Source organism: Mandrillus leucophaeus, unplaced genomic scaffold (genome assembly GCF_000951045.1).
Source record: "Mandrillus leucophaeus isolate KB7577 unplaced genomic scaffold, Mleu.le_1.0 Scaffold216, whole genome shotgun sequence".
Lineage (NCBI taxonomy): Eukaryota > Metazoa > Chordata > Mammalia > Primates > Cercopithecidae > Mandrillus > Mandrillus leucophaeus.
The window spans coordinates 922,597-942,448 of NW_012102210.1; the positions used below are offsets into that span (position 1 = coordinate 922,597).

At 54.3% G+C, this 19,852-nt stretch overlaps 1 protein-coding gene across 14 annotated transcripts in view; it reads left to right on the forward strand.

Moving 5' to 3' along the window:
* DYSF (dysferlin) overlaps positions 1–19,852 on the forward strand; it is a 238,535-nt gene that overhangs the window by 145,252 nt on the left and 73,431 nt on the right. For all 14 annotated transcript variants that reach the window (XM_011980655.1, XM_011980653.1, XM_011980659.1 and 11 more), the window contains 8 exons: positions 784–965; positions 2,892–3,032; positions 3,704–3,733; positions 4,988–5,017; positions 13,486–13,587; positions 13,705–13,866; positions 14,879–15,044; positions 15,577–15,653. In XM_011980655.1, the coding sequence (XP_011836045.1) occupies positions 784–965; positions 2,892–3,032; positions 3,704–3,733; positions 4,988–5,017; positions 13,486–13,587; positions 13,705–13,866; positions 14,879–15,044; positions 15,577–15,653 (890 nt within the window). The remainder of the gene's footprint in view (positions 1–783; positions 966–2,891; positions 3,033–3,703; positions 3,734–4,987; positions 5,018–13,485; positions 13,588–13,704; positions 13,867–14,878; positions 15,045–15,576; positions 15,654–19,852) is intronic.

Genomic DNA, 19,852 nt, shown 5'->3' on the forward strand with positions numbered 1-19,852 from the left:
TGCTAAATAGCTGCTGAGTCTGTGCACTTCCCTTTAGCACCCCACACCCATCTAAGCCACCATCGTTCCTCCCTGGACCACTGCAGTGGCCTCAGAACTGGTCTCCCTAGACCTCCTCGTGCTCCCTGCAGTCTGTTCTCCATGTGGCAGCCAGAGTGAGCTTGCTGAAATGCAGAACGGGCCACGTCAGTGTGGTGGCATCCCAGAGCTCACAGACACCAGCAGCTCTGCTCTGCTCCCCCTTCCTCAAGGAAGCCAGATCCCTCCCTAACACATTTCACTGCATTTTATGTCTATTCTTCAAGGCTCTGACCCAAATCATAATTTTACATTAGCTTGTGTGGATGTTTTATATTTAGTTCAAATTGTATTCTCAGCCCCTAGCACCTAGCCCCTAGCCTGGCATAAAGAAGGCACTCGATAAATGCTTGTTGGATGAATGAACGAATGAATGAACGAACAGACCGTACAGACATTCACTTCCCCCAGCTGGACCCTGCTTCCAGCAGCCAGCTCAGGAAGCAGCACAAAAAGTGATGTTCTCTGGATCTTGTGCCCATTTGCCAGGACCCAGGCTCCATGTCCCTACTGTGGCCCCCAGCTGGCCTCATGGCAGGGCTAGAAGAACCCCATAGGGAAGATGCATCCCAGCATGAATGCTGTTGCTCCAGAGTGGCAGCCACAGCCCTGCTCCAGCTTTGTGGCCCCACATGGCTCTGAAGCAGACATCTCTCATGGCCCCTGCTGTGTCCTGTCTCCCCTCCCTATCTCCGGCCTGTGCAGATCCCTATGCCATCGTCTCCTTCCTGCACCAGAGCCAGAAGACGGTGGTGGTGAAGAACACCCTTAACCCCACCTGGGACCAGACGCTCATCTTCTACGAGATCGAGATCTTCGGCGAGCCGGCCACAGTTGCTGAGCAGCCGCCCAGCATTGTGGTGGAGCTGTACGACCATGACACTTATGTGAGTCTGCCCGGCTCCTGCCTCGTCCCCTCACAGGGAGGGACCATGTGCAAAGGTGGGGTCTCCAGGAACTCGTGGCTGCCCAGCCAGATGGGTGCTCCCCTAACTCCGCCGGCCCTAGAGCAATTAAGACTATTTTAGAGTCATTAAAAATGGATTGCTAGCACAGATGCCGTTCCCACAGCAGACACTGCTCATCAGTGAAAGGGAACATATCCGGAAAAGGTGCTTGGTTGTGGGCCAGGGGCTTGGGTTTTCTCTGCCTCTGCCTTGCCTGTGTGATCTCAGGCCAGTCCCTTCTTCTCATCGAGGAGCGGTGTGGAATCCTTAAATGTACATCGAGCACTTGCATTACTGGCTGAGTGGCCCTTCACTTGGGGTTCCCTGTTTAGGTGGGAGCCGAGACACCCACACAGTGGAGAATCCTCCATGTGAGAGCACGGGTCCCCGAGTGCCTCCCAGCTCTGTGCCACAGGCAGGGCCTCTTACCACAACTGTCCCGCAGGACCTCCTGTGGTGACAGGCGAGCTGTAGGGCTGTGCTGTCCAAAAAGGGAGCCTCTAGCTGCATGAGGCTGCACAGCACTGGAAATGGAACTGGTGCAGCTGAGAAATGAAATTGTAAATTTTATTTCATTTTAGCGAAGTAAAATTAAAATTTAAATAGCTGCAGGTGGCTGGTGCTCCTGTATTGGACAGAGCAGCTCTAGGAGGCTCCCAGGAGGGAGAGAGTGCTGTGGGCTGGAATGTCAGGAAAGCCTAAGACCCGGGCCCTGGAGGAAATGTGGGGTTGGGGTGTCGGTGCGAGGCAGAGGCCTGGAAGGAGGAGAAGGGAGTATGAATCCAGGGGAGCAGGAGAGTGATGACGTCAGGGCAGCAGTTTCCGAAGAGGAGGCTGGATGCTGCTGGAAGGGACCAACTGGGCGCACGGCAAAGCTGGAGGTGGCGGTGGGATAAAAGGGGAGGGGATGGGTTTGGAAGACATTGTCAGTAAGAGTTGCACTGACCAGATGTCAGGTTCCCTGGGTGGGTATGGTGGGCAGGGGTGGGGAAAGGTGCTTCTGTCTCTATTCCTCACCAGATGATGGGGACAGCTGGCCATGGGTAAGGCAGGCCTGGGCTGGGGGGTCCAACATTGGGGTGCTTGGAAGGAAAAGCTGGTACCATGCAGGGGGGAAGGAGCAACCGGAGGAAGAGTCCATGTGGGACTGTTTGGAGAAGGGCACAGGCCCTGGCACCTTTGGAGCAGGAGGGAGGCAGGCAGCTTGGCTGGCACTGGTCAGGGGGACTCAGCAGGACTGAGTGCAAGTGCAGAACAGGGCAGGAGAGTGGCGGTACGAGCTGAAGGCTGCCAGAGCCCTGAGGGGTCTTGCCCTTGCATCCAGTGTGACGGATCTGTCTTCCGGGCAGCAGGGAGTCAAGGAAGGTGCCTGAAGAAAAGGCACCTTCCTTTATGAAAACATCATTTTGTCCAGGCTTATTTAATTTGATGAATGTGATCACAGTTTCCCCATTTGCAAAGTGGGGGAATTTAAGGGTGAAATGAGCAGGAGATACAGAAGTCCCTGGAACTGCAAACACCTGTACTGCTGAGGGCATTAGAGAAATGCCAGGAGGCTGTCTCTCTGGTCTCCAGTAGTCTCAGCGCTGATTAAATTACAGCAGGGCAAACACTAGTTGGACACTAGTCCAGAGGGACTTCTCGAGCATGATGGGAATTCAAACCTAGTGACGGTCACGAGGCTGCTCACATCTTGTCTTGTTGTTGAGTCCTGCTAAGGAGAGCAGAATTCACCATTCTGTGGGAGGGGGTGCCCTCACTGAGGCCCCTGCTAGTTCAGAAGGCACATGTAGACCTGATCTCTCTGAGGCTCCCCAGAGCCCTGGGTAAGGGATGCTGATTCTTGTCTCTCTATGCTTGGTCTAGGGCGCAGACGAGTTTATGGGCCGCTGTATCTGTCAACCAAGTTTGGAACGGACGCCCCGACTGGCCTGGTTCCCACTGACCAAGGGCAGCCAGCCGACGGGGGAGCTGCTGGCCTCTTTTGAGCTCATCCAGAGAGAGAAGGTGAGGCTGGTCTGTATCTAGATCCAGGAGGCCGAGGCAGGAGGTGCATGGCAGGGGTGGGGTGGGGGCCAACCCTCTGTGGGAGCCTGGAACGCCTCCTCTGAAGCCAGGCCTCCTGCTGAGACCCATTTTCTGAACCCTGGGTCAGGATACCATCTAACATTGGAGTAGAATGTTGGGGATCAGGAGTGTCCAAGTCCTCTGGTCACTGGATTTAATCTTCCTTGGATCGTATCCTGACATGGTTTCTGGGAGGAGGACCTCTGTTGCCTGATTAAGGGAGCCTTAATTGCCACAATGCGAGGGACGCCAGGAACAGGCAAGGGCAGGATCCCCATTGCAGTGCTGGCTTCACCATGACCTAGCCTCATGGCCCTGGGCCAGCCACTCCCCTCTGTAAAATGAGAGGTTTGGGTTGGAGCTGTACCTTCAAACTTCCTCTTAGTATGATGTGAACCCCAATATGTAGACCAAATAGAAGTAGGGCTGCTCTGGGTGAAGTGTCTGGAAGGGATGGGCACAGTGCCAACCTAGCATCCCTTCCACCCCCAAGGAATAGAGGCTGCAAACCATGGACAGTCTGATCACTGACATAGTCTGTGAGTGTCATGAGGGTGATGGGGGCCTTGGGTGACAAGCACATGACCAGAGCTCTCTTTTCTTCACTCCAGCCGGCCATCCACCATATTCCTGGTTTTGAGGTAAGTCTTGCTCTGACCTTTCCTTCTTCAAACTGATTGCCCGTCTCCCTGTGTTTGGCATCTCTCTGGGTTAGGAAGGGCGGTCAGGCATTACCACGATCCTGCCTCAAGCCCCTGGGGAAGCTCTTTCAAGCGGAGGAGGGTGTGGGCTGGAGGAAGCTCACAGTCTCTCTGCCCAGCTCAGGTCTTTCCTGCCCTTCTTCTCTGAGAAGTCCAAGAACCACAGAATTCCAGATGGAAGGATCCTCATAATTGTCCAGCCCGGTGGCTTTCAGCTGGCTGAGCATTAGGACCCCCGGGACAGCACTGCCCAGGGAATCTTAATGCACATCCAGGGCTAAGAATCACTGACTTAGTCCCAGGGTTCTGAAAGTGTGGCCAGTTCTTGAGTCCTACTTCAAGCCCACTGAAGCAATTCTGAGGGAGCAGCCCAGCAATCTCTGTATCAGCTTACCCTCCAGGGCCCTCTCACATATGCATGAGTTTCAGAAGCTCTGATTCAGACCACATTTCCCACTGAGTTGTTCTTACCAAGACCCCATTTTCTTTCCTCTTCCTGTGACGGAGGCTTCATTCCCTTACCGCTGCTCTCCTTCCTTCTTCTGGGGGTCTTGGTAGAAAATGTCGAGCTTTGACTGGTACCCAGGTGCATTGGATTGATTACCTGATTCCATGCCACGTTTAGCTGCATCTATGAGAAGTAGTCATCTGGGCTGTGTTGGGACACCTCCATTGTCCTTCACAAGGCAGCCCACACACATTTTAGAGAGTTCTTGGGAGGCCCTCCCTGCATGCAGGCCCTCCTTCACCAGCCCTGCCCCTCCAGGTCTCCCTCCCTGTCCTAAGCTCCTGCTCTCAGTGCTGCCTGCTCCTGGGGCTTCTAGGTTGGTTCTTCTCGGCTTGCCAAGGCTGCAGGCTCCCAGGCCCTTCCCACCACCTGCTGTTCTTCTCTTTCCTCTTGTTGCTTCCAGAGATACCTGGCGTCCAGGCTTATGCTTCAGCCTTTCCTAGCCTCCCTCTGCATTGACATCCATCACACCTTCTTTCTCAGGGACCATGTTGGGGACGTGCCTGGGAAGTACATCATTCTTAACCTTGGTGGGAGGTGGTTTCTGTTGGCTCTTCTTAGTGCTGGCATCTGCGTGCTGACCTCTAGCCCCGCCTAGTGCTCCTTGATACTAATGGAGAACTTTTTCCCCTCCCACCCCCCATCACCATCTCCTGGATGTGCCACATCCCATGGCTGTGGGCCAGGTGCAGGAGACATCGAGGATCCTGGATGAGGTGAGCTGGGTCTGGTGGCTGGGGTGGGTGGGCCAAGGTGGAGGGAAGGTGAAGCCAGCCTCCAAGCACACACCTGGAGCCCTCCAGGTTCCTGGTGCCCAGTAGGCACCTGTCACATGGAGACCTGTCTGGATTTTATTCCCCATGCTCTGTGTGGATTCAGGGCCACCCAGAGTGTGTCCTGGGGGTGATCCTGGTCTGAGAAGGCTTGCTATCCTGCTGGGAGGCCAGATTTCACCAGACAACAGGAACAGCAATACAGAGTCTTAAATGATTAAGTACCAGGTGGCACATTTTGAAGAATAAATTGTTTGGAAGGGGCCAGAGTAGTCAAGGAAGGCTTTCTGGTGGAGGCGGCATTAGCCAAATGTCTTTAGCCCATCAGCACTTAGAAAGAAAGTGAGAAACATGGCTTTGGCTTAAAAGGCCAAGGACCAGTTTGGGTCCTGGCTGGTTTGGGGGATGGGGTGAGCTGGAGACCTCCTAGGGCCTGGAAAAAGTTTAGAGTTTGCATTTAGATAAAGCAAGACTGCATCTTTTGCCATGGGAGGAGAGAAGCACGTTCCCTATGGCCTCCTGTGCATCTGTGGGTGGATTGTCGTGAGCCAGGCCAGAGGGTGGGTGGCAGAGACCTGGGCGGAGAGACAGGAAGGAGAGCTCTGGTCAGATGAGGCGTTGGGAAAAGGGCAGCCACTTCCTGCCGTTAGGGAATCCCCAGACTGAGAGTGGACACTATTTGACATTTTCAGTGCAATTTGGACTTGAAGTGCAGAGTCAGGATGTGGGATCCACAGGCCCCGCACCCCTTACCTCACTTCCTTTTGCTCCCAGACCGAGGTGGGGTCCGCCAAGTGAGCTCGCTGTAATTGCGCCTGACAGGCGGCCTCCTGCTTCTGGCTGCAGTTGCGAAAGACTGCCGATTTGGAAAGGGAGGTGGAGTCCTGTCCAGGGAAGCAGCACGGAGCCCTCTCTCTTGATTGAGTGCACTTTGTGGCCAAAACCCACAGCCTGCTCTGAAGAAGACCTAGCCCAGGGATGAGTTATTAAAAAAAAGTTAAAATCCTTAATAACTGGATTCGTAATATATAACAGTGAAGGCTCAGATTCCGAAGGCAGGGATCTGGCTGCAGTCTCGTCAGAAAGCAAATCAAAACTGCAGCTCGTGGGCCAGAGCCCGAAGAGCGCCAAGTGTCCCCTTGCAGGGCCAACCAGGCGGCAGGCTGAGGGCGGGTGTGGGTCAGCAGGGCCAGGGGAGAGTGAATCCTAGGAGTGTGCTAGGCACAGGGCTGGGCCAGGCCAGCAGGTTCAAAGGGTCCGAGGAGGACCTATCCCAGTGGGATGAATGATCTGCTGGTCCAGGGACCAGCCCCAGAAGATGACCTTGTGGCCTCCCTCAGCCCCAGGGAACAGCCCTGGGACCCCTAGCTCAGCCCATGTCCTTCTCACTTGAAGGCTAATCCTGATGCCAAGATGCTGAGTCCTCTTCACTTTAAGAAGCCCTGGGGCTGGGTGGTCCTTCTGTTGCCGCTGGTTCTGCTGGAGGCAGGACCCCAGCAGGGTTTTTCTGTCTTCTTTGCTGTGACCAAGCTCCTGCCTTGTATCTCCCATCTGGCCGCTCCCAGGCTCCCGGCCCCATCCTCGTGAAGAGTGCTCAAGCCTTCCTGGAGGGCTGGGAGCCTCTTCCTGAGCCCCTGGCCACGGGAGCCCATGAGAGTCAGGGGGCAGTGAGGGAAGGATGGGTGTGTTGGGGAGCTGTCTGGCTGCAGGGGTGTGGGTGTGAGAGACTGGCTAGGAGGCTCTTGAGTCAGTTGAGATAGGGGCCTGGACTGGAGACAGACCAGTAGGAACGGATGGGGCAAGTGACTCTGAAGGATGGTTTAAGGCTATCCTCTCTTGTGGGAAGTGCCTTTCAGCTAGCGCAGGCAGGTGCGGAGATTCCCAAGCCACAGTGCCTGTGAATGAGATGAAGTGCTGTCTACCCCTGTCGAAGGTTCCCAGAGCAGGACAGTGAGGATAGCTTCCCGGAAGAGCTTTTGAAGTTGGGATTGGTAGAAAATGTGGGGAGGTGGCCCAGGCAGCAGTGTCTTGGGCTGAGGGCATGTCACCTCCTGGATGCGGCTTGGTGGACAACAAACTTCCCCTCTTCCAGGCTTTATGCCCACCTGGGACGCCCCTCTCTGTGGCTCTTGGTCAGGAAGTGAGGCTGTTGCATGGTGTGTCTGAGGCTTTGATGATGTCCGGGAGATCTGAGTCCTCGCAGAGGGAACGGATGGAGGGAAGGGTTTCCTTTGCATTCCCCGGTCTGCATTTTCTTTGTCTTTCCCTCTCTTCCCGAGTCTCTTCCCACTCTCCTTTCGTGTTTCACTCTTCCTGTTTGCTCCTTGGCCCCAGCTTCCTCCTTCTCCCCGCCTCTTCTGAGCCCTCTGTCTCGTTTCTTTTCCTTTTTGTCTGGAGAACAAAGGCAGTCCATGCTGCCAAGGGGAATGAGTTCAAAGAAACTGCAATTTTAGATTTCCTGAGAACTGGAGAATGTGTGCACGCACGTGTGAGCGTGTGCGAGTTGTGTACACTCTCGAGGGCGCACACATGCACGCACACACAGCAGCAGAGGTGATGGCGGGCCCCCGAACGCCCAGGGCCCCCTAGGATACAGAACATGTGTAGAGGAAGACCCATGGGGCTTGCGGTCCTGACCATTCTGGGGAGGTGGGGAGGGGAGGGGGCGTGGTTTAGAGTATTACCCTTGCTTCTGCTGCTTCTCTCCTGCTGGCGCAGGGGATGCCCTGGTGGGAGGGATTGTATGCTTCGTGGCTGATTTTACTGCCAGCTCAGGGGTGGGGGCCACCAGATGCCACTCCATCCACCCATCCAGGCTGCAGGGTATATATGGCTTTTACTCTGAGATGTACCCGGCGTACTCTCCTGTACCCCCAAATCCACTGGAAGGAAAAATTTCGTGTTTTGCAATCAGGAAAATAAAGCCAGTGGTCCCCCATCCCCCATACCTCCCCCAAGGCCTTAATTTAAAACACTGTTTTTCCTGGGAAGTGTAATTAGAGCAACATGTTGTTCCTAACGAGCTGGGTGGGGCAGGCAGACAATGGAGCCCTCCCAGCCTGCCTGGCTGCCCCCTGCCTGGAGCTCCCGGAGGAACCAGGATGTGACTGCAGAGTCTTCTGTCCCCTGCCGGGTGAGGTGAGGGTCCATAGGCTACTGGTGACTGGGCTGACCCAGGAGGCTTGCCACCACTTCCCTTGCCCTGGGAGCGACTCCTGTCTAATGTGGTGGCCCCTAGATGGGGCTAGGGGAGCCCCTTTCATGGCTCAGGGCCTTGGTTCTTTGTGCTAAACTGGCCAGCGGGACAGATAGACTGAAGTGGGCTTAGGGATGGCTTCAGCTCTGGTAGGGGAGAGAGCTTCACTGGTTCCTGGGGTCCTCTTAGTCTGGGCTGGCTTGATCAACACCTTGCACACCTGTAGAACCCATCCCTGCAGCCGCCCCTGGTTGTCCCTGCATTTGAGGGGAGCAAGTCGGGAGCTGGTCCAATGTGGCTTCCTCTAGTTAGGCTTATCAGAGTTCCCCATCAGCCATAGGATGGTGAATCAGGATGTTCTGGTGGCACTTTCAGTCCACACCCCGTCTGCCCAGCCGTGCTGAGAGGCTTCCCAGTTGCAATGAGGGTCACAGCACCTCACTGAGAATTACTGTCCTGGAGATGGGGGTGCTGTACCCCTCAAGTGGACTGGACCAGAAAAAAAGTTGAAAACCAGGCTCAAGAGCTGGCAGAGGCCTCAGGACTCCTGCCTGTGAGTTGATCAGAGACCCCTTAGGACCCTGGGAATGGGCTATGTGGGGAAAGGGTCACGTAGATGGGGTTAAGAGAGTCAGAGTCAGGTTATAAGGCGTTTCTGGAGCGTCTTGGAGAGTTGTTCTAGCGATCTTGAATTAGGCCCTAAAAATGGGTTAGATTCAGGTGGCAGTAAAGAAAATTGACCCAGAGGGAGTAATGAGCAGGCCTGGGGAGGACCCAGGGTCAGGCTGGAGCAGCCACGGGTGCTAGGAAGGAGGAGAGTGTGTGCTGGATTCATTCCTTTATCTTCCCATCCACCCACTCTTCTGTCTTCACCCTCCCTCTTCCCCTTCAGTTATCCATTCATAATCATTTATTTATTGGACGGGGGAATTCAGCTATGGTCCCTGTGTACAGAATTGCTGGTTTAACCAAGGACACAATCAAATGAACACGTGGAGATGGCACGGGGTGATGGATTGATGTGTCTTTCTATGAGAATAAGTGTAAGTTGCTATGGGAGCTACGGGGGTACTTAAGCTTGGGGCACCAGGGAATATTTAAATAGACACCTGCAGTCCGAATAGGAAGTACAGAAGGAGTTGGGGTAGAAGTGCATTTCAGACAGAGGGACCACTGAGCTCCAAGCCTCAGAGCTAAAAGAGCATGGTGTCTCCTGCAACCTGCTAGCATTCAGAAGGGCAGGGGTTGCGTGTATCCCAGGAGGTGGTTCATCACTACTTGGGGTCATCAAGGGGAAATTTATCCGAGGAGAAACATGCCCAGAGAAGGCAGCAGGAACTGGAAGATTAGGGGTCTTGTGGAGGCTACTTTGAAAGAGTCTGCACTTCATCCTGAGCCGGTGGGAAGACATTGGAGGACTTGAAGCAGAGAGTGACGTTATTAGAAAGCCTGCCCTGGCTGCAGATTGCAGCGCGCGTGGGCTTTCGGGAGAGGGTGTCAGAACCGAGTGAAAGGGGGTGCTGGTGAGTCCAGGTGAGAGAGGGCGGTGGCTTGCACTGAGCCAAGGAGATGGGTGGGCAGGCGTGAGAGATGTTCAGGAGACAGGCTCACCAGTGTTTGGTGATCAGTCAGGCAGGGCGATGAGGGGCATGAGGAGCCAAGGATGGCATGGGGGCTTTTGGCTTGGTTGTCTAGGTGGATGGTGGGGTCAGACTTGAAGTGTGCACGTTCTGAGGGGGAAGATAAAGAATCCAGTTTTGGACAAGTTCAGTGTGAGAGGCCAGTAGGACACATGAATGAACTAAGCAGTAAGATATTGGGGCTTAGCAGAGATGTTTGGGAGCAGAAAGTCCAGGAGAGGGCTAAGGAGCAGATCAGGGCTTGGTGGAGGAAGATGGGGAGGCTGCGGAGGAGGCTCAGCAAACAGGGTCGGGGCCAGCAGTGTGGATCTAGAGAGACAGTTTGGGAAGAAGGCGAGGTCAGCTGGCCAGTTGCTGCTGAGGGGGCGAGAGAGAGAAGAGCCCATGAGTGTCCTTCGGGTAGGGGACTTTGGAGACAAATTTCTGGGGAGGGGTGCTGAGGGCAGAAGCAGGGTGCACTGGGCAGCTGGTGGTGTGGACATGAAGGAGGAGACAGGATTAGAGAGAGGAGAGGAGGGAACCTGCAGAGGGGTCACAGAGAGGAGGGCACGGGTGGATTTGGGAGATGGGGATGTCTTTAAATTGGGAAGGAGAAGATCCAGGAGACAGTGTGAAAAATTGGGGAGGAGCATTTGGATGCATGGTCATAGGGGGAGCCACAGAGGCAGGCAACCTTGGGAGGTGGCAGGAAATGGCAGGGAAGAAGCATGTCCTGGGACCCCTGGGGACAGCACGGTGGACAGAGATGGCTTTGGGATGCATGCGGTGACCTCGTGCTGAGGAAGTTGCCTGGACATACCTCTAACCACTGTCTCTGCCTGTCTCTTCCTTCTGCCTCCGCTGGGCCCGATGCTCCGCAGCTGTGTGCTCCTGCCTTCTTCCTCCAGGGCCTTCTCCAAACGGTACTGGAGCTTAACCTTCTCTAGGTTCTTGTTCCCCTGCCCTCAGCAAGCAGGCTCCTGAAGATGGGGAGCCTGGTCCCCAGCCTTTAGAGAGGAATGTCGTCACCGTGGAGGTTGAGGGAGCCCCGAGGGAGAGACAGGCCGAGGAAACGAGGGATAAAGTGGATACTGCCCAGCGTTTGGGGGCCTAGAGAGGAAATACTCTGGGAGGAATGTGTTCATGAGTTTTCCCTAGTGATTTTAAGAGAACGAGTATATGAGAAAATTGGTCTTTCTGCCACTCCACTCAGGGGATCCTGGGGCTGTTCCCTCCCTGATGGTTTTTTCTTTTGGCCCCTCTTTGACTTAGGTTTTTGGCTCTGGGTCCATACTGGGTTGGGCATTAGCTGTAAGGGGCCATGAACAGGCCACAAGCAGGCCTTCAAGTGCAACCCTGTCTTTAAAGAGGATACCCTCCTGTGCTGCCACCTGCAGCTGGTTGCCTTGGAGTGCCCAGGGAGGACATCAAACTGGGGGTCCCCATAGCAGCCTGTAGAAGCTGTTCAGGCCCTGCCTCTATCCTCCAAGGGCACCTTTCATGTGGACTGTGCCATGCATAGCAGCCCCTGGAACTGTGCACTGCAGCAGCCCTGTCCATCATTCCTCCCTATCAGCCAGTCAGCAAGGCAGGTGCTTCCTGCATCATGTCACCTGCATTGTGGATCTGGAGGAAAATGACAAGTTTTTTTGCTTTATGCCCTGGTGACTTAGAGACAGTAATAAAGCCAGTGTTGCCCTGAAAGATGCTTCTGATGGCTCAGCTCTCTTGAAGTCACCCTGGGGAGATCAACACCAACACCAATGGCAAAAACAATGGTACTAAGCACAATTCTAGTAATAGTTACAGTCATAGCCATTTACTAAGCGCCTCCTGTGTGCCAGGCGCTAGTCAGATTTGTTCTCTCATTTAATTCTCAGAGCAGCTTATCTCAGATCTTCATCTGAGAATACTGAGTCACTGGGGTTAAGTAATCTGCCCAAGGTCAAACGGCGAGGAGGTGGCAGAGTTGGAACTAGAGATGAGGTCTGATTCTAGGACTAAGCTTCCAGCTGCTGTAGGTCCGGGAAAACATGGTGTCATCAGGGTGTCACTGGGCAGGAGTGTGGCTTGGGTTGGCTGTGAAGTGAGTCATGGAGGTGGGGGAAGCTGATGTCTTTCTCTGCTGGTATCTTTCTCTGCTTTGACTGCTCCCACCATCAATGGCAGAGCGTCTGTGTATGGATGTACCATCCTTGTGGAAGGAACCCAACGCAAGTTGCTTGGAGAATGAATCTAATGATTTCATTGTTTAATAAATGAGATTACATGAGGCAAGCTCTGTAAAGTGTCCATCACAGTCCTTTTAATTATAGTTAACATTTCCTGCATGTCAGGCCCTCCACGTATGGATGTGCAGGTTGGGCACTGCACAAGGACACTGTGTGTCTAAGGGGGTGCAATTTCTAGCACAGGACACCATATACTTGTATTTATTATAACAATTTCCCAATAGGTGGCAGTAAAGTGTCTTGTTCAAATAAACTCAGAAAATATGATGATTTTCTGACATGGAAGTAAAGAGTCTTAAGCACATCTTTCTCCAATCGTCACAAAAGCACCACATGGGCTAATAGTCCTGTTGAAGGTTTACATGAACCAGGCACTCCTCCAAATGTTATACAGGTATTAACTTCTTCAACCCTCACCCTGACCTTTACAGGTTGACAACTTTTGCTAACCATTTTATAGATGAAAACATTAAGCCATAGAGAGGTGAAATAATTTATTTAACATCATACGTAGTGGAGGTAGGACTCACACCTGTGTTCCTAACTGCTGTTATTGGCGGTTAACTATCTAAGGCAGTACCTGCCTCCCTTGCCCCATCTTGCTTCCTCATGTAGTTCTTTGTGATCATTGAGGATTTTTGCCCAACTCTTTCTGGCAAACCCTTAGTGAGCCAGAATTGACACACACGTGCTCGTCTCTGTAGTGGAGAGAGACCCTCCCCAGCAGTGTGCTTTGGTTCTCTGGGGATGACGGGCCCTTATAGCCCCTTCTCCCATTGGGCGGTTGCTGTCTTTCTGGCTCACAGTGCAAGTGTTCTGTCCTCACAGGGGACAGGTGTGAGAGGTGGGGTTTGGGGCTGGAAGGTGTCTGGGGGTGGGGATGGGGGTGGGGGTGAAATACCAGGGCAGATGATAACCTGGAAGGGTCTGAGCCAGGAGGCAGGAGAACCAGGCTGGGGGGCAGGCACGTGGTCCTCTCTGGGACTGAGAGGGGATGAAGTGGGACTGCCAGGATGGAGTGGGCAGCGTGTGCACGCATGTGCCGTGTGCATGTCAGGGAGGGGCAGACCCGGAGCAGCTCAGGGGGCAGCAGAGCCTGCGTTACGGGAGGAGGGATTCATTTGAAACAGGGTGACCTGAACCCTGGGTGAAGGTGCTGGAATTGTGATCCTGGAGAAGATGGTGCCTGGCCAAAACTGACTTAGCTTTCTCATTTCTGCCCCCCTGTTTGTCCACTTCTGTCTTTGCGTCTCTGTTTCTCCCTGCGCTTTGCATTTCCTTCTGTCCTATCTGTCCTTCTCTCTTGTCTCTTTGCCTTGGTCTTCTTCCCACCGTTGCCTCCATTCCACCTGCTGTCCACTGCAGTCTGAGGACACAGACCTGCCCTACCCACCACCCCAGAGGGAGGCCAACATCTACATGGTTCCTCAGAACATCAAGCCAGCGCTCCAGCGTACCGCCATCGAGGTGAGCCGGCTGGGCCTGGGCGTGGGGCCTGGGAGCAGAATGCCCTTCCCCTTCCTGCCCCAGCCTTTCCTGGGGCCTGGGGCCTTCCAAGCCACTCTCCTCATTCTGTGTGCCCAGGTCCTGGCATGGGGCCTGCGGAACATGAAGAGTTACCAGCTGGCCAGCATCTCCTCCCCGAGCCTTGTGGTAGAGTGTGGGGGCCAGACGGTGCAGTCCTGTGTCATCAGGAACCTCCGGAAGAACCCCAACTTTGACATCTGTACCCTCTTCATGGAAGTGGTGAGCCCCACCTCCCTACTGTCCTTTTCCAGAATCCTGGGGCTAGAAGTTCTACATGGCCCCGAGCAGCCTGGGACTTGTGCTCCAATTCCCTGCGTGGTCCAGGGTAGGACCCCTCACCTTCCTGTGAACATGGAGAGAAATGCTCATACCCTCCTCACTGGAAGGGTTCAGGCCTCTGAGTAGGACAAATGGGGCTAGACTCTGCCTCCTACCCAGATCCTGGATCAGCGAAAGTCCCAAGGAGCCATCCCCTGGCTGTTTTCCCTCTGGGACAGGTTTCAGTCCCCTGGAGCACCCTCAGGGACCTGCTAGGGCTTGGCTTTCCAGGATTCCTCCAAACCTTTTCTGACCATGTCCTACCCCAGCCTGGGCCCCCTAAAAGGAGCTCACCCCCACAGCCCTCAGGCCCCCCAGGCCTCTCCAGCTTCCTGGGATGCCTAGACCTAGTGGCCGGAGTAAGGCAGGTCTGAGGAAAAGAAAATGGTTTGCAAGATGAAAGCGCTGTAGAAATTCCAGGCCCAGTGGCTGTCAACAGAAGCCTCCTCTTGGCTGAGCCAAAGCTGCCCCGAAGGAGAGCATATAAATTATTTCAAGTTGTGTTCAAAGTGCTTTTTGGGTGTGCGGGGAGAAGAATCTGGGTCTGTAAGCCAACTCTTGAGTATCCACTTGGGGGGGACTGTCTGCAAGAAATGTTGAGTCCCGGGCCAACTCCCCTCGCCCGCTCCCCAGCCAGTGAGGGAACGCAGCCTTGTTTTCACTTCAGGCTGAACGGGATGTATTTGGAAGGTAAAGCTGTGGGGGGAAAGCCAGCCTCTGCATGCAGCATTCAAAGGACTGACAGAAAAGGTGGGTGGTTTCGCTCTACTGCCCAGCTCTGGGCCAGCCACCATTTTGAATTTCTGGCTGTGGGGATTATCTGTGGTTTATAGTCATTTTTTGCTCTTTGGGCTTGACCTGGAGACTTCCTAGAGAGGCATTCAGGCCAGTGCGTTCTTCCTCCTCCACCCAGATGCTGCCCAGGGAGGAGCTCTACTGCCCCCCCATCACCATCAAGGTCATCGATAACCGCCAGTTTGGCCGCCGGCCTGTGGTGGGCCAGTGTACCATCCGCTCCCTGGAGAGCTTCCTGTGTGACCCCTACTCGGCGGAGAGTCCATCCCCACAGGGTGGCCCAGGTAGGGGAAGGGGAGACAATGGGCAGCTCAGGGAACGGGGGGCCTCAGGGCCAAGCTACCCTTCCTAGTTGAGATGCATCCTGAAGTCCTTCTCATATGGAGACCTGAATGAGAAGCGATTTCCGCTCTGCTAGACCACAGGGCGGGGACCTCGCCTTCCTTAGGGCAGATCCTAGCTCTGGGTGGGGGGGCACCAGGAGCAGGTAACTGATACCCGTGGGAGCTGAGGGGCAAGGGCTCAAAGTGGGCCCGGGGGAGGGAGACAGAGGGCAGGGAGACAATGATGCGGGGAGGGAGGAGAGAAATGTGAGGAGAGGAAGACAGAAGTGGGAGACAGGGCATGCGAAGGAGGATGGGAGAGATGGAGATGAGACAGGGACTTATTGGGAGGGAGGAAGAGAGAGGTACTGACTGAGAGATGTGGAGAGACTGCAGGGTCTTGTCTCGGTCCCTTGGCTGAGCCCTGGGGCTGGTGAGGGGCGAGTCTTTTGAGAGAGCCCCTCTCAGGCCTGGATGGCTCCCTCCCCTGCAGACGATGTGAGCCTACTCAGTCCTGGGGAAGACGTGCTCATCGACATTGATGACAAGGAGCCCCTCATCCCCATCCAGGTAGGATGGACATCTTCCAGGGAGGCCTGGGTCACCCTTCCCCTCCATTCCTCATCTCTTCCCACCCCTTCTCTCCAACCCTTCATTATCACACGGCCTCTATACACATCCCCTTCTGGGCTTCAGCGGCTGGACACTGTCTAGTAGAGAGACCCAGATGGGAGCTGTCAGTCTGGCTGAGCGGGGTGGGGTGCGCTCATCTGTGCAAGACTCAATCCCTTTTCTTGGAAGCATATGTGAAAAATAGCCCCTCTACCCTGGGGGCCATGGCGAGGGCTTTCTCCTGGAGATCACGAGAAAATCAGGGTGGGGAGCAAATGAGAGAAGGACAACAGGGGAGGGAGTGAGTGGGCCATCTCTGGCATCCTCCAGCCCCATCTCCCTACCTTGGACAGGCCCCTTCTTAGGGGGAAGGTTGTTCTGTGGGCTTGTGCTTGGCGGCTTCTTGGAGACAGCTTAGAAAGAGGAGGCTGTGTCCAAGCCAAGAGTCCATCTCACCCCATTCCTCTATCTGCAGGGAAAAGGAGGAAAGAGGCAGGAAGGGGCATTATTCTAAGGTCTCCAGCCCTGGGGGAGGTAGGAGTCATCCCTTTGCTACATACTCAGCAACCAAGGGCCAGCCAGTGATGCAGATGCCAGTGCCACAGAGCATGGCAGGAGGTCTGTGGCATCTTGTGCTGAGAGGCAGCACTGCCCCCACTGTGGGCCATGGAGTGGCTCTAGATTCTGTAGGGCTGAGCCCATCTGGTCCTTCCCACAGCAGACATGGAGAAAGGTCTCACTGTGAGCACCAGCCTTGAACTCACCATCTGTTCCAGGTTGTCACCCTCCTCTCTGGGCTTTGCAAGATGCTGGTCACACCCCTGGCACCCTGGGGCTCCCAGAACTTCCGAGCCACCCAGAGGCAGAGCCTCCAGGCCTGTGTGGACAACACCTGTGTCCTCGGGCCTTGCTGCATCTGTAGTTTCACTGATGCTAAAAGTCCTCAGAAGCCCTGAGTTCCATCTCTGCAGCCTCCGTGGCTCTCCAGGGCGCTGCCCTGCCAGCCTTTCTGCTGGGAAGACCTCCTGCCCCCTGTCCCTTGGCCAACTCTTGGTCATTCTTTAAGATTTAACTTAGGCATGGCCACTTCTCTGGGGGAGTCTTTCCTGGTTCCTCCTCTTCTGTGAGACTTGCCTATTTTGGGTCACTGTGCTGCCCTAGGGCCTGCACGTCTCTGTCAATGTTAGCACATTCCCCAGGCTGAGCTCTGGGGAGCAACTGCGGCTCCTTCCTCTTTGTATTCTCAGTGCTCAGCACAAGGCCTCGCTTAGCAGAGGTGTTAATGAAAGTCTGTCTGTCTGGATAAGTGGGTAGATGGGCGCATGGGTTGATGGATGGATGGATGGATTTTCTGGCTACTGTCTGTATGGATCTGAGGAGGAATCACTCTCTTGGCTGGGGAAACCCAAATGGAAATTTCAGATGTCCCTGTGTGAAATTTAACTAAACTTGGTGCTAGTGCCTCTGGCCTGCTTGGGTGTTTATAGCTGAATTAGGCAGATAATTTGCCCCAAACTGGCTGCCTGCTCCTGGCTCCTGTTTCCCGGCTGCTCCATAGGCCTGTCTGAGATTGTGCAGGGAAGTGCAGGGCCTGCCCAGCAGGATTTCCGTTCTGTGTGTGCTGCCCTCAAAATGTCTACACACTCAGATGGGGAGGGACTATTTTAGGTCCTGCTGGCCACAAGCACAGCCAGAGGCAGACGATGAGGAGGCCCAGCCTGGCCATCCTCCCGGCGTTGACATGAGGGAACTGGGGCTGGGGTCTGAGCCAGAGCCAGGCCTGTGCTGTTTGTGGGAGCACACGGCCACTCTGGCTAGAGCTGCCGGCCAGACCAGCAGCACTGGTTGGAGCTGGGATGGGGCTCCTGGAGGTGTGCCCACCTGGGGAGGGGCTGGGTCTCCCCTGGCCTGGGACGGGACAGGAGGAGGAAATGACACTGCCTTGCTCTGATGGGGGAGGCTTCGACCTTGCCCTCATGGAGCTCCCTGTCTGATGAAGGAGACAAAACTCTGTTCTCAAGAGCCTCAAACCCAGCAGGGAGACCAGTTCTGGTCTCCAGGGAGCCCTTGCCCTCTGGGGAAGCCCCTTGTCTGGTATCTGACTTTGTTCCTGTTTTTCTCTGAGATCTATTGCTCTGATTGGGCTGATCCAGGAAATCTTTCACTTGCTCGCCTCTCCTCCCTGTCCCTGGCACTCTGGAGGACAGGCGCTCCAAGGCCAACCCAGGAGGCAGCTGACCCTGGGTACAGTTCCAGTGGTTTGCTAGATAACTATGGCTGGGCTCTCTTCCTCTCCCTCCTCCTCCAATGCAGATAATGTGAAAGCCCCTGGCCTCTGGGGACAGGAGGGACGAGAGGTCTGACAGAATTTGGATTTTGGCTGGCTCCTGTCTGCCCCACCGGTGTTTCTCAGCAGCCTGTTCAATCCTCACAGTTGATGCAGCCCTGCCTGGTGCTGGATGTGTTCACCATGTCCTGGCTGTGGTCCTAGGACCCCTCCTAGCTCAAACCTGCTCTTGCCAGAGTTACCTTTCCATCTTGGTCCCTTCCTGTCTCTTTCCTCAGTGACACCTTCTCTCTGCTCCCGAAGCCTTCTTACCAGCATCTGCCCAGGTCCTGGGATGAGCTGGCCACACATTTAGAACATGTCACTGGAGACCCTTGCTTGATGTTCAGGCCATGGGCTGGCACACTCACCACGGAGCATTTCTCAGGTTTCTAGAAGTGTTTTGGTTTGTGTCGAGAGTGGCCAGTTTTGGAGGTGACTCAAAACGTGTATAAGGCAGGTCTGTGCTCAACCTCCCAGGGCTTGTAGATCAGTATCTGTCTCTAGGAGTAAGCGGGGGCCCCTGCTTGGGTGGTGCCTGGCCTCTTTAAACTCTCCATGGCAATGAGGATTGGGATGAGAAATACTCAGACGTATTAAGTCCACCACTTGTTCTTGGTCAGTGCAACCATCCTATGTGTAGACTTTAGCCTGGCAGACTAGGGGTGGGGGTGGTGTGTGCACATGAGTGTGCATGAGAGGTGGGGGGATAGGAGCAGGTGTGTGCACGAGCTCCCATGGGTGCTGGCCAGAGGAGTGTCTAGGCTTGGTGGTGGCAGTGCAGGAATTGTGGCCTTGACTTTGAACTTTCTGAGGGCAGGCCTGGGTGTGTCATCAAATAGAGAGAGCAGAAGTATCCTATTCCATCTAGTTCTCTGCTTTAGAAAACGATGTTTCATTGTTTTCAGACGATAAAATGATATGTGTTCTTTATATAGCATTTGGAAAATATAGAAAAATACTGAAACCCACCCAAACACACAATCTGAATGCACAGCTTCCAACATTTCGTTCTCATTCTTTCCTCTTCCTTCTGGATTTCTCTTTCTGTCTCTGATTCTGTCTCTGACTTCATTTCTACCTTTAAAATAAAATTAAGTTCTTCATTCACTAGTTTTATTTTTTTATTTTATTTTTTATTAAGGCAGTTCTTGGTGTTGTAACTATGATTAGGGGAAGAAAAAAGAGTGTTCAGGAACACACAGAGAGCCTGCCACCCCCTGTCCCTCTTCTATAGAGAGTCTTGAAGCTCCAAATAGAGGCTGTGCCCCCAGAAATGGCACCTTTGAGGCACTGAGATGCCCCCAGAGCCAGCTGGGTATGGCAAGGGCGGCTGTTGCTGAGCATTCTGAGAGCGCTCTTGGGTAGAGGGGCTCCTCTTTAAGTCTTCAGAGAAGGAGAATTTCGGGAGGTGGGAATATGTGTGTACTGAAGAATTAGAGAAATAACTTTTAGGAAGTTCCAGCTCTGGTCAAAAAGAGACAAGGGAAGAGGGGATGTCCAGAAGATCTCAAATAAGTGACGCCAAAGTGAGGAGATGCTTCATTAACAAGGAGACCAAGCTCTTGGAGTCTCCTGGCCCTGCAGGTTCAGCATAGGTTCAGCATCCGGGGAAGATTCTCCGGGGAGGGGCCTCTGAGGCGGGTGGGTGAACAGGGGAGGACAGGGAGGCTTTCCTGGCAGGCAAAAGGGCTCGGACAAAGGCTTGGAAGTGAGACTCTGTGTGTATGTTGTATGTGACAAAGAGGTACATGTGTGTATGTATGAGTGTGTGTGGTAGAGGTAGTGTGTGTACATGTGGGGTAGAGGTGATGTGTGTGGTAGAGGTGGT